The 14,131-nt window shown below is 36.6% G+C and overlaps 1 protein-coding gene across 1 annotated transcript; it reads right to left on the bottom strand.

Moving 5' to 3' along the window:
- Positions 1-1,030: 1,030 nt before the first annotated feature.
- On the bottom strand, positions 1,031-14,129 carry LOC121880013. The gene is made up of 3 exons (XM_042386963.1): positions 14,017-14,129; positions 9,324-9,487; positions 1,031-8,267 (listed from the first exon to the last, which is right to left on the bottom strand). The coding sequence occupies exons 2-3, from the start codon at positions 9,468-9,470 to the stop codon at positions 6,612-6,614; spliced, it is 1,803 nt and encodes a 600-aa protein (XP_042242897.1). The 5' UTR covers positions 9,471-9,487; positions 14,017-14,129; the 3' UTR covers positions 1,031-6,611.
- Between the last annotated feature and the right edge of the window lie 2 nt (positions 14,130-14,131).

Below are 14,131 nucleotides of genomic sequence, written 5' to 3'. Positions count from 1 at the left end.
TAAAAAAATTTGCTTCCAAAAAAATAAACAAATTCCAGTGTTTCGGTACACAATCGAAAAAATTTACGGTATTTTTTGTAGCATTGGAAGATGCCGAGTTGCTGACACAGGCATCCGAGAGCATCCCATGCTGGACTTGGACAGTAAGCAGTGTACAGTAATGTATTGCAGCCTAGTGTGTGGCAACGTTTCTGTGCTTATATATATACACATACAGTAAACCAAAGAAGATGCAGAAATTTATAACTCATAATTTCATTTATCTGGAATGACAAAAGAAATTGATGAATCTATAGCTCTGTCACATACATACCAACAATGAGTACAGTACACTTCACTTATTAGGAAATTTGACTTTTTTACAATCTTAAACACCTAAAGTCTTAGTAATCAGGACACGGGAGAGTTTTGCATTGTCTAATTAATTACTGTATCAGGTAATTGGTCAAATATCTCTCACCACTATGGTCGCTGGTTCATATTTCCAGGTTAGATGCGAGAAGGGTGTAGAGTGTAACCCTACCAGACATCACAGGTTTTCTTGAGGTACTTTGGTTTCTTCCTGTACTAACACTGGACAATGAAGGTAATAACAAATTAACAAAAGAGACTACCAGTAACTGCCCAAATGACTTATAAGCTGGAAAGTACCATAGTAGAAATGATAAAGTGATTATCTTCAGGCAACTCATTAAAAAACTGATTATTACTGACTTTGAAAGTACTGTGACCAGGTGAGAGAAGTGAGCAGACTGACATGCTGTTGGCACCGGGAATGTCAGTTACTGTCTGGAAGCTCAGGTCAATTGAGGTTGTGCAGTAATTGGGAGTGCAGGTACACTAAATCAGAATCAAGTAAGTAGTATGTGTATGACTGGATGTATATAAGCCTTTATTTCTAAATGTTTTCTTACTTGCATAAAATAAAACAAAATTCTGACAAGTCAACACAACACTATACGTAGTTCCACGAGTGTCCTGATTACCAAGGTTCCACTGTAATGGTTAGGAAATGAGTAAAAACAACAAATAACAGATCTACAGACTATATTTATGTACAAATCTTATAATAGCAACAACTGATTTTTTTAATTCTTGAGGTGTGCCGGGACTGAATATCAGTCCACTTGACAGAGTATGAATACTGTACATCACCGTGACCAAAGTTTGGAAAATATAATGAAATAAGGTATGATATTTTCTCTAAAAATGTATTTCAAAAAGAGTACAAATATTTAAATTCAAATTATTCAATTAACAGCAAGACCCCCCCCCCTAACCATTTTTTTAGATAACACTGCCAATGAGTACACTCCAAACCAAAGCTATTTGTCATCTTTAGAATTCAGGACCAAACTGTGACTCATAATTCAGTTTGTTGGCAATCTGAGCTACCTGTTTACACACACTGCTGGCACAAAATACATCCTAGAGCCAAGTGATCTTATATTATTAATCAAAAGCCACTTGCACTACAATGATCAGACAAACGAGCACCTTTAGTTGCATCACCTTTGTATTATTACTATGTACAGTTGCTTCATAATTTTCAGTGCTTGGAGTTAAGTTCAGTACAGTACTGTATAGTGAATTTGGAGGCATACTGACAGTAATTCCCCATCTGTCAGCCATTACAATTACAGTAGTCTAAAACTTTATGTATTTACAGTATATACAGATGTACATAATAAAAATAATCCTTAATAGATGTTCAGTATAATATTGCACTAATATATTGCAGACCAGGTGAATTGTAAAGTTAAGTTCCTGTAACTACTGTAATATACCAAAGAGTGACTGACTTTCTTAACATATACAGTACTGTACTTGTATTCATCATCATAACTGTTTAACGATATTTTTCAAGGAATAAATTCTGAATGATTATTGATCCTGAATCCTAGAAATGGCAGACATAACCTTGGATTAGACTATGTTAATAAAACAGGCCCAGCTTACAGAAGATCAAACCCCAAGAGGGCAACCATTGCACTTAATGGTACAGACAATGAGAGAGAATGGGGACTGGTATACTCAAATGAATTGACAAATCACTCCTGGGTTACAATAAATGGGATAAAAAGTAGATTCTGGTCCCCTCTGACACAGCCTGTATTACAAGAGCCATTTGGCTAAAGGGCGCTTAATAACAAATGAGATCATTGCATGAACTTTATTGGTAATTGTACCAATATTACCCAATAGTCAAACATACTGGTCATTCAACATTGTCTGCATGAAGTCGGAATACTCATTTACTCCATAGAAGATTCTTTGGCGTCAAATTATAATTCAAATCATCACAGGTCAGAAAGGAGGAAAAGTACTGTACATATAAGGTTCTACAAAACTGAGGTTACTGGCCTTAATCTGTTGAATCATATCCAATGGTAAGTACATTTGTGCCAAGGGACTTAATTTTAACACGTGACAAGACATGAAAATAATGGAAGACTGAAGTATGAACTCCTACTTTAAATGCAAGTGCAAGAGAAGAGTAACCCCATTAGATTCTGCTACATAAAACATCCTCTTGTTAGGCTTACCATTGTCAGGGGCTGGACTGTAGTGGTAGGTTACACCAACCATACGAAACAAGAGCAGCTCCTTACCCAGTGAACCTAGGTTGAATTAATCAATGATTCAAACTCCCAATCCAATGGTTGCTTCCAAAGTTAATTCCTACTTGGTTGTATTGCTTTCATGATCCATACTTGGTTGATTCACTTCCATCTCAGACCCCCATTGGCCACAAATAAGGATCATATGCTGCAACCCACATACTTTCCATCTGCAGTAATTACAGTACAATTCCCATCAAAAGAGAGATGGAAGTTAGTTAACTTGTCTCTTCTCCATGACTATAAAAGGGTATTTAAAATGTTAAATCATCCATGCATTGGTCACTCACTTCCTCTCCTCCACTATAAAGTTACATTTCTTACATCAATCTTCCATTTAAAGTCTATAAGTCACAAACAAGTGATCTGTGAGACTCCAAACAAGCAAGAAACAGGGCAGAGAAAGTCTTATGTCCAGTAATCCAATGCATAACACCCAGCTAAGGCCACACCTCAAAAAGAGAATGAACCTCTAATTACTAAGCAGTGCTACACATCTGAGGAATTCTCGTTTACATACAATACGGTGTAATAAAAACCTTTGTAGAAAACCAAAGCTCATCATGCCACAATAGATCTGATGTATGCAAAGGACCTTACTGGAAATAAACATCTGATGGCTTTGTTGGTCATCCTTGATCGAATTGTCTTACTGTTTGTATACCTGAACTGTAAAGGTACATTTTTTTGTATATCTGCTCTGTGTATGTATATGTACAGTGTTGCATAAAGTATTGTACCTGCATTATCTATGCACACAGTGAATTGCACCTAATTTACCTTAAAATGGTCACAGAATAAACCAACCTTCTTAAGAACACATGCCTGAGCAGTAAAATATTGTCTTAATCTTCCCTCGTTCAATGATTACACAGAAGAATTAAAACCTGTTTACCATCTATAAACATGAATTAAAAAAAAAAAAAAAAAAAAATCTTTTTGGGAAGAAAACAATGAAGGCTGTTTAAGTATGGAATAATATGGAGCACCAAATGACAATGAAATCCTCCTTATGTGAAACAGCAAACTGGCTACTGTATATAATGTACCAAAGCTAAGTGCTAAAGAAAGTACTAAGGTAAATTTATTAACCCCTCAGCAGGGATACTGGTAAACCTTTATTCTTATATTTTTTCATCTCTTCCACCACTTATCAGTTTACTGTACTAGCTGTTTGAGCAGTCGGCCTGTTCTTTGTCATGACCTTCATAATCCAGTGTTCTCTTTTGTGCAGAATAGATGTGCACATTGGTGTACAGCATATTCTAGATATTTGGAAAATGGGAAACTTCCACTTGCTCTCATTGACAACAACTTAAAACAATGGAACAGTTAGTAGGTCACCTGAAGGACCGTTTAACATTTATTGTACAAATATGGTAAGCATAAAATAATACTTACAAGAAAATTTGTAGTCAGCAAAAAAATGTTCTGCACCCCTTGGTCAGATGGCCTCTACAACGATCACTGACTGAGGCCATATTAATTTGGTAAGGTTGGTATTCTGGTTGTGTGATGCATTGTATAACCAGTATGATGTATTTTTTATCTCACATATAGTTAAAACAGAGAAATTAACAGGAATCACCCGCATAAAAGAGTGTTGCTCAGAATTCTTGGTCCGGTGTGTCATATTTATAACACCATAAAGGTGCAGAAATTTTTGTTGTTGACTGTACATGTACTGACGTGATCAATCCCATGATGTGAATTATCCTGTGACTCGTCATAAAAAAATTGCGATACAGTAATTCTAACACCACTCAAAAATAAAGATATTGGAATAACACTTATCCTACATAGCTACCCCAGATCCCACCCAATTCACAATTTTGAAGCCTCAACAGTGGGCTGACAGAGGTATTAAAGGGTTATACACTGAATAATTTAACTAATACAATCCATTAATTCTTTCTTCATTGCTTAATTTATTTTTAATTCTTGGGCAGTAATGGCACAACCTCCAGGTGAGTATCCCAGTGTGTGTATGACCCTTGACACTGAATTGGCCGAGTTATTGAACTGTGGGCGAGAAAAATATTCTCCCGAGACTTAAGCATCTACAGTAAGTGGAGTATTCAAATTCACAAATTGGGTAGGATACATAGACTGAATATCTATACGAATACCATCTAATCTTCTGTGACATACACAACATAATGGTCTACTCACCAAATTGGGAAAGGGTCAAGATGTCAGTTTGGATTTCAGGGAGGATATTTCTGTCATTCATAAACTACAGTTAAATATGTTTGATTATAAGAGACATCATCAGAAAAGTTCCTCATGTGGATTTGTCAAGTTTCATTCATTGTAAAAAAGACAGAATACATTTTCCCAAATAAATGAACATTGGTAGCCAATCTTGTACACAGATCTTAACTTATTCCTCTGACTCTACATTAATGCAAGTTAGGATTATATAAACCAAATCAGTATTTCCTTCACTTCGGAGGTGACTGAGTATTTTTTGTCATAATAATTCTAATATAATTATTGAGAGACTGAGTTGAGGTGCTTGGTGTCATCTGGACCTTTGTAATTGGGAAGTCACGATCACTCTAGTTATTTACGGTCATTTTCATTTATCTTTTTTACTTGTCAGCTTCCTAGTCTATCGGGTTGTCGGCCTGTTCTCTGCTACACAGTTGGCAGGTACTGAGCATAAACGCATTTAATACTTGCACAGTGAACAACATATAAATGGCAGACTCAACACCCATTACTTTCCTCAACACCCATTACTTTCCTAACATATACACTGCACTGGTAAGAAAAGACTGTGGGTAACAATAATACCATGAACATAATGTCATACAATATAGACTTTTAACTGGAGCTGTCCGTAGGAGGTCCATATATTGTAGTTAGAATGTGTTAAGTTATATATGAGGGTCAAAGCACGGGATCACTGTTTGGGATCCGTGATGGCAGCAAGCTGACAAAGTAGGGCTCATCTGGGCAAACCTGAAGCTTAGGTGGCTTTATAAGCAATCACTGGGCTGAGAGTTGAAACCACTGATATGACTCTAGATTGAAGAATGAGTAGCTGCAGTGCAGTATTTACACTGATCTGTAAAGGCAGTGTAACCTACCACTAGACAATGGAGGCTCAGCTATGTTTTGTATTAGTTGGCAAAATCTCACAGATCACCCATAGACCCGTAGGATTTTAAATGAAGTTACAAAAATATATTGCCATTGCTGTAATTGTAAATAATAACCCAAACCCAAAAGACAAAATCCTTGAAAAAACTATTTTCAATATTGAAATGACTATGACTTAACAACACCCAAGATTCATCACCAATAGTACTGCTCAAACCCTATTTCACATCACAAATGAAAACTAGTCAGGTGTGCCTTTATGTCTCTACAGTAATGAAAACTAAATTATCATCCTGCCCTCTCTTTCCAATACAGTATATCATCTCTGCAGCAGAGTAGAGCTAATGCACACAGATTATATCTGCATGTTTTTGTTCACCAATAAAGATCAAGCAGGTATCGATCTAGATTGGAGGCAGTGGTCTATTTGAATTTGTAACAAATAGCGGTTATTTATGACGGTAAATTTTCCCGTGGATGAAAACAATAACTCTCACAAATGTATGGTAATTCGGCCTCTATGTTATGCTGATGAAGGGGCAAACATTTTTGGTGTCATTATATTTTCTAAACAACAATTATGTGTCAAGTGTCTCACTAGTTTTCATTCATGGCAGGAAATATAGCACAGCCTTGATGGTAGATTGAACATGGTCTTGGGGTGACTATTCTTCACAAAGAAAATTATTTCTCAGAGGAATAAAAAATACAAAGAAGTTTTAAAGCAAGGGTAAGAAAGAGTCTCTTTCTTCTTTTCATAACGAAGTATCGGATTGTATGTGTAAAAACATTTTATGCCACATCTACATTACATTAGGTATAGAATTATCAGAAACCTTTAAAAATAAATATATTCACAATATAAATCCATAAAAAATAAATCTAGAATCCATTAGCTAAGAGTTCAGTGAACTTTACAGTTACACCACGATTCCACAACCTTTCTTGTAAGTATCTCCACCTCTTTAGTCTTCTAGGCACGTATATAAATCGCAATTTAGGGCAGTGCTTGAGGATCAAACATATGTGGTCATCAATATCAATGTCAGATACCTTATCAAGCACAGGTAATATCAGCACCACTATATTGTCAGCCTTATACTCATTAATAATTGCACACAGATTTTCAAAGGCAAATATACTTATACACAAATTTTCTACAAAACAGCAAGCAGACAAAAACATCTGCATTAAGTCGACATTCTCAAGATATGCTGCATTAAGCATGAATTGTAGGGTCTTCACTTTTGGCCACTTATATTTCATGTGACCTCCTGATAATCTGCCTCCATAAGATTCATTTCCTGTAATTGTAATGTTTTCTAGGTTTGCACACAGGGAGACGATCGATACAATATGCTGCTGTGTCGTCGTTGCTGTAGAGTGCAGCCTCAGACCTAACGATTTCAGTCGGTGTCCATGTACACTTAAAACAGGCTGCAATATAGACTCCAAATGTACGATGTCACCAACAGCAGTGAGAGACTCTATCTTACTGCATTCTGAAAGTACATTACTTAGAGTCTCTATTATTTGAGTGGCTCTTGTCTTACATGGACTCCTGAGTTCACAGCGGGAGCACTGGCAGTCTGTGCCTCTTGCAAAAACTAAAGATACATCTTGGAGACCAGGAAATAACTGAGGTAAGAACCCAACATGTACACTGCAAATTAATCTGTCAGTTGCTGAATTTCTATGAGAGTCTGAGAGATCCACAGTTGTTAGCAATAAACTTTCTAAATTATATTGTTTACCACTTAACCCGGGTATTTTAGTAAGAGCATAATTATGATTAAAGTCATTGACACGCCAATTTAACGTTTTGAGGTTAGGATAGTATGTCAAAATTGCTGTCTTTATTAAGCTATCATTCCAATTTTGATGAGAATTTTGCCTTTGGTACCATAAATGCTTCAAGGCAGGAAACTGAGGTTCTAGACAACTATTTCTACCATCATGACTAGATATATATTCTATCCACGGTCTACCTAACAAAGATACACAGAACACATCTTTGGTCAAAGATCCAAATGAATCTATTAATACTAGTTCTTCCAGCTGCTTTGAAAAACACTTAAGTTTACTTAGTGCAACAAGATGAACACTTTTTCCTGCAAGGTGAATACTCCTGATCTTGGTACAACTGTGAAATAGAGCTTGCAGGACTGACTTCATATCATCAGTATCTTGAAAATCAAATGAAATTACAACTTTCTCAACAGGAAAGGGTCCAAATGTCTGCAGAACTCTAATAAAGGCATTGAGGTACGCTACATCAGACGTGGAATATTCAAATACAAAGTCTTCATTTTCTTCCCATGTCATATTTCTACCTTCCCACTCAACTCCAGTGCTTAACACAAACTCCTCAAGTAATAAAAGCTTCAGAATGGATGCTTTCAAGAAGTTAACTTGGGATTGACATGATATATATTCAGCTACAGAAGCAATCCTTTGTTTCAGGAGCCGGGATGCAGGATTACTTATACTTGCAGATGCTGTGCACTCAAGGCTTGACAAATGCAGCTTGAGGTCCTTCTGAAAATACCAAGTAAAGATATTAACCCCTTCACAGCTGGACGTCACTTACAATGTTCTATGTGGTTAATGACAGATTTTATTCAGCAGAGAGATACCCCTTGTACACTCACCAAAAACTTCTTGAATGCCATAAGCACTATGCAATCTGAAAAATGAACAAAGAATGTGAAACCAATCCGAGATGACAAGCCCCATTCTGCCCATTCTCACATCCACCATGCCCAGGTGTTCAAGAAGCTTTTGTTGAGTGTACCTAACCCCTTCATTACTGGATGTCAATTATAATATTCAGAAGAGAGACACCTCACACCGAAGAAGTTTACACTGATTAATATTCTTTTTGTCCCTATTCTTGGTTGAAAATAATTGAATCTAAATGATGATATCACCACTTTCAAAAAGCTTTTCTGATTAATACTAATATTCTAATAATTTTGTGTGCAGTAAGCCCTTGAGTTTTTCAGGGGTTATCTTCTTGAAATACTTTGTGTATTACAGTATAGACATGAGCAATGTCAAATCTAACTTGTTATGGGAAAAACAGTTTGTATTCTAAAACTTGAAGACATATTACTAAACTACTAAAATTTCTCAGTCTGCAAATAAATACCCCGGTACACAATGTTAAAGGTCTTAAATCTGAGATGAACATTAATCAACCCCAAACACTACAGCTAGACACACACTACTAAACACAATTGCAAGTCAGTAATGTACTCACTCAAATTTGTCATCTGTCACTGGTCGTACAAAACCTAGCTAACCCTTAAATATGATAGATATAGCAACATTTTGGCAAATGGTTTAAACAGCTTGCTTTCTCTTGGCCCCATAAGTATAAGCAATAGTCATCTGGAGAGGAAAACTCGTGCTTCAAATCTCCCTTTCAGGATAACTATTACAATAAGGAAGGACAGACAAATCAAGAAATTACTCCTGGTCACTACTGTCGGGTTTTCTGGGTCCAGACCAGTGGCATGGTGAAAACATTACACAGGCCACCACCACCTAGTGAAAGACAACAGGCTATACAATCTGCCAGATTTCTCTTACCAGTGTCCGTGCAATGATTTCTTTTTGACTGGATCCAATCTGACCTCTGAATGCAGATGTTGCCAGCTGTGTGACACACATACTGTGCAGAAGATGCTGTGCAATGCAATCAGCAGCCCACTCTTGTAGACTTTTCATTGGAGTCATAATGAACTGATCCTTATCTGAAAGTACAGTACAGGATAGACAAATGGTACCGATTTTATGCACAGTATATGTGATTAACAGAAACCGAATCATGTGAATGAATGTGGTCCACTACCCATTCTTGGTACCGTAGAGTCGGGATATATCACGAGATAGAGTCCAAGGATGTTCACTATATGCTAAATCGCGATATATACAGTGGTCCCTCGGTTAACGAGCACAATTCGTTCCAGAATGTTGCTCGCTAACCGAAACCATTGCTTCAATGGGTTTTTGGGTAATTGGTTCCAGCTCACCGAAAATTACATACAAACTAAAAATAAATGCAGTAAAGTACACTTACTTTGAGGTGTGCATGTAGAAGGCTCCTGGTTGATAATGATGATGGGAATTAGAATGGGGGTGGAAGAGAAGGGAGAAGAGAAGGCATTGGGGTGGAAGAGAAGTCACCCCACGCCGCGATCTCACCCATAAAATCTTAGTACACTTGGTGTAATTCAAGATTATTTTCTTTAAATCAACACTGCACTGCGCTATACATTATCAATATGTAAAATATATTTCAAAATGACCAATAATTTGACTGGAAACACAAAAAAAGCATTTATGTTGAAGAGTCTCAAACAAGATGTTCCTTCCTCTGAAGTGGTAAACAAACTGACGCCAAGCTTGGTGTGTTGAGTGGCTGTTTGGCGCACAAAAACTAGTTTCCTGTACTTCAATTATGTTCAATTATTGTTAAAATGACTAAAAAATCTAATATAAAACTTTTAAAATTATTGAATAGTACAACCCTCCTGATATTTACTAAAATGGTAAGGAATTTAAGCCCTAAAACCGATTACTGTAATGGCGGACTAATACTACAGCTGGTGAGCAGGCAAATGCAGGCGAAAACATGTTGGGAAAAATTCGTAAGGAATTCGTTAACCGAAGGTAATTCGTTAATCGAGGCGCTCGTTAACCGAGGGATCTAATTACATGTAATCAATGGGGAAAATAGGGTTAGGTTCTGGAGGCCAATAAAAGTGACTAAACTTGACTTAACGAGTATATTTTCTTACTAACTAAAGCACCAATGAACACTAGACTCGGGAACACCAGACTCAGGAACATCCCACGCGCAATCCTGGGAACACCAGACTAGGCAGCAGACGCCACACTGCCACCCTCACTTGACAATCCCACACCTCCATAAACAAATAAAAAATATTAGTTAGAGTATTAAACCTTTTCCATTAAGCTTCCCATTCTCTTCACTTCACTTTTCACATCACTAGCAACCCATTTACACTCACCTTAGAAGTCAAAATCTGCAGCAGTCGGCTGCTGACTCGTCACTCGCGCCGCTCGACTCTCAGCTAACTTCGTTCAGAATCTTCACCTTATCACCAATGTTGAAGGTTTTCCTCTTCTTTTTCTCACTTGAACTAGGAGTGATACTAGTATGCTTAGGCACCTTGGTAGACAGTAGAAAAGCACGTGGTGACCTTGACTGGAGAGCGCAGTGTCCACACGCGGTAAGAGCTGAATCAGAAAGACTGAGCGGGCGAGCGTGAATGAGTGAGTGAGAAGCCACGGTGGCGCCTCTGGTGAGTAAATAACGCATTTGCTTGCCATGGCACATTTAAAATATTTCCTGCCCGATTTCCCTTGCGAAATAAATAGATTTATCGCTATGCACAGCCTCTCCTCAACTTACGACAATTTCGACTTGCGACAACCCGGACATATGACGGCCATGGTCGTATAAAATATTTTTCACATTACGTATTTTCGAGTCCCTATGTTAGTGGTCGCGCTGTGTACTGACAAAATTTTCGTTTGTAATTCCCTTTAAAATGGCTGGCAAGTGTAAAAGTGAGAGTTCTCATGGTGCTGAGAAGAAAAAGAGACCCATTTTAGAATTTCTATGTAATATTTTTGCCTTTTTGACTTACGACTTGGTTGTTGGGATGGAACCCTGTCGTAAGTCGAGGAGAGACTGTATTGGAAAATGTCGATAATTTTGGTAGTCGCGATATAATTTTTCATATACAGTGGTCCCTTGGTTAACGAGCACAATTCGTTCTAGAAGGTTGCTCGTTAACCGAAACCATTGTTTCAATGGGTTTTTGGGTAATTGGTTCCAGCTCTCCGAAAATTGCCTAAAGTCAACAAAAAAGGTAGTAAAGTACACTTACTTTGAGGTGTGTATGTAGAAGGCTCCTTGATGATGATGATGATGATGATGATGATGATGATGATGATGGATATTAGAATGGGGGTGGAGGAGAAGGGAAATGAGAAGGTATTGGGGTGGAAGAGAAGTCACCCCATGGCGCCATTTCACCCATAAAATTTTAGTTCACTTGGTGTAATTCAAGATTATTTTCTTTAAATCAACACTGCACTGCATTATATATTGTCAATATGTAAAATAAATTTCAAAATGACCAAAAATTTGACTGGAAACACAGAAAAAAGCGTTTATGTTGAAGAGAGTCTCAAGCAAGATGTTACCTTCACTGAAAAGACAGAGACTGACGCCTGTATGGTGTGTTGACAGGCTGTTAGGGGTGCTAAAAACTAGTTTCCCTGTACTTAAATTATGTTAAATAATTGTTAAAATTACTAAAAATTTTAATACAAGACTTTTAAAATTAATGAATAGTACAAACTTCTTGATATTTACTGAAATACAGTAGTAAGGAATTTAAGCCCTAGAACCGATTACTGTATTGGCGGACTAATATGACAGCTAGTGTGCAAGCGAAAACATGTTGAGGGGCGCTCGTAAGGATTTCGTTAATCGAGGGAATGCTCGTTAACCGAAGTTAAGAATCTTATGGAAGGTACTTCGTTAACCGAGGCGCTTGTTAACTGAGGGATCACTGTATAAAAAATCGCTATACATCCCGACCCTACTGTACTTTTCAGATCATGGGTTACCTGTAGCCCCCCATCCCCAGTTGGTGCTCAGTCCATGTGTTGACATCACTTTCATGTTTCGAGTGTTGTGTTTCATGACTCCGTTTTAACAATGTAAAAAAAAAAAAAAAAAAAAAATATTAGTAGACAAGAAGGTGGAGCTATTACTTAAACAGTGGTGATGTGTTTGTCAAAGCATCCAGCGAAGGGAAAGAATCTGAGATGACTGGTGATACATACAGTAGTACTGTTTTATAATGTAATGGGTTGTAAATCAGCTTAACATCAACAGTACAGTATCATAAATATTTTAATTGTAATTTTTGAACAATGATCTGTTCGGTGCATTAAATATATGGAGTTACGTGGTTGATATTTTCCGAATCTTAACCTCAGTTATGATAAAAAAAAAATCGACAGCCTCGTTTATTATAAGACAGAAACATACTGTACTCTAAAAATTTTCAGAACTGTGCACTTCATCAACATTATCAGTGGTAACACACTTGAACTAAAACAATTCTGAACCAATTAGACAAGTTGGTCCAGGATGTCTTTCAAAATTTTAACGGAAAGTGTTATGGCTCTTAATAAGTTCCTGTAAGTGTCCTAACATAAGAACTGGCAAATCATATGGAAATTTAAAGTGATTTTTTAAATATAAATATAAATATATATATATATATATATATATATATATATATATATATATATATATATATATATATATATATATATATATATATATATATATATATATATATATATATATATATATATATTGGTAATTATATAGGACTAATCTGCGAGCGAAATTGATTGAAAACAATTATAAAAATGCCGGATTTTCATTGTTACATAATAGTGGACACTGTTGTAGTTTGTGGAAATATGTTAAAAAATGGATATTTAAAAAAACACTACTTAACATTTGTGGGTATGAAGAACAGACCTAACCAACCAAAACAAACAAACCTACCCAATCTTACCTAACTTTCCCGGTATATTAAACAGAAAGAACTTACTCTGATATGGTGAAATTTGGCGCATTTTCTGGACATGAGATGATACGGCTGCATTGGCGCTATGCAGCCCTTGCGAGTTTGTCCTATAAATTAACCATATATTTTTGCTCCCCTCATGGTATTTACAGCAGAGATCCCATTTAAAATTCCAAGAAACAATAAAAAACACGTATCATTATCCCCCCCAAGTCTTCACAAGTTCAGAATGGTTTCCCTTGATTCTATGTATTCAAACATATAGGAGAAGATCCTATCAAAATATATAAATTATAAAGTGGCAACCATTTATGTGAACTTCATCCAATATTTTTTTCAAGGTCGCAGATGCTACCAAAATAATCTGCCTGCACATTCCTCTGACAAGCAGTGATGGCCCCGAGACAGAGACCTATTTTAGTAGCCAAGCATATAATTAACACTTAAGAATAGCCTTACTCAAGACCATATAACATGACACCAGAGACAAGTTAACTCATGTATCCAAAAATTCACGTCTCATATAAGTCTTATACATGAAAATATATCATCTGCAAATCAGAAATAAAGTGTAATTTAATAAGTGATAAATCGCACACACGTACACAGACACAGCAATTATATTATAAACTTACCTATTAATACAGTTTTCACCTCTACACCTCCAACAAACAGATATTAGTCCGTGTAAACATTTTCCTGACATTAGATGTGAACCAAGTCACATCCTGGCAGTCAGCTGTTGGTGTA

The sequence above is a fragment of the Homarus americanus genome, unplaced genomic scaffold, assembly GCF_018991925.1.
Source record: "Homarus americanus isolate GMGI-L3 unplaced genomic scaffold, GMGI_Hamer_2.0 scaffold30108, whole genome shotgun sequence".
Lineage (NCBI taxonomy): Eukaryota > Metazoa > Arthropoda > Malacostraca > Decapoda > Nephropidae > Homarus > Homarus americanus.
This window is presented reverse-complemented; position numbering and strand designations above follow the sequence as displayed.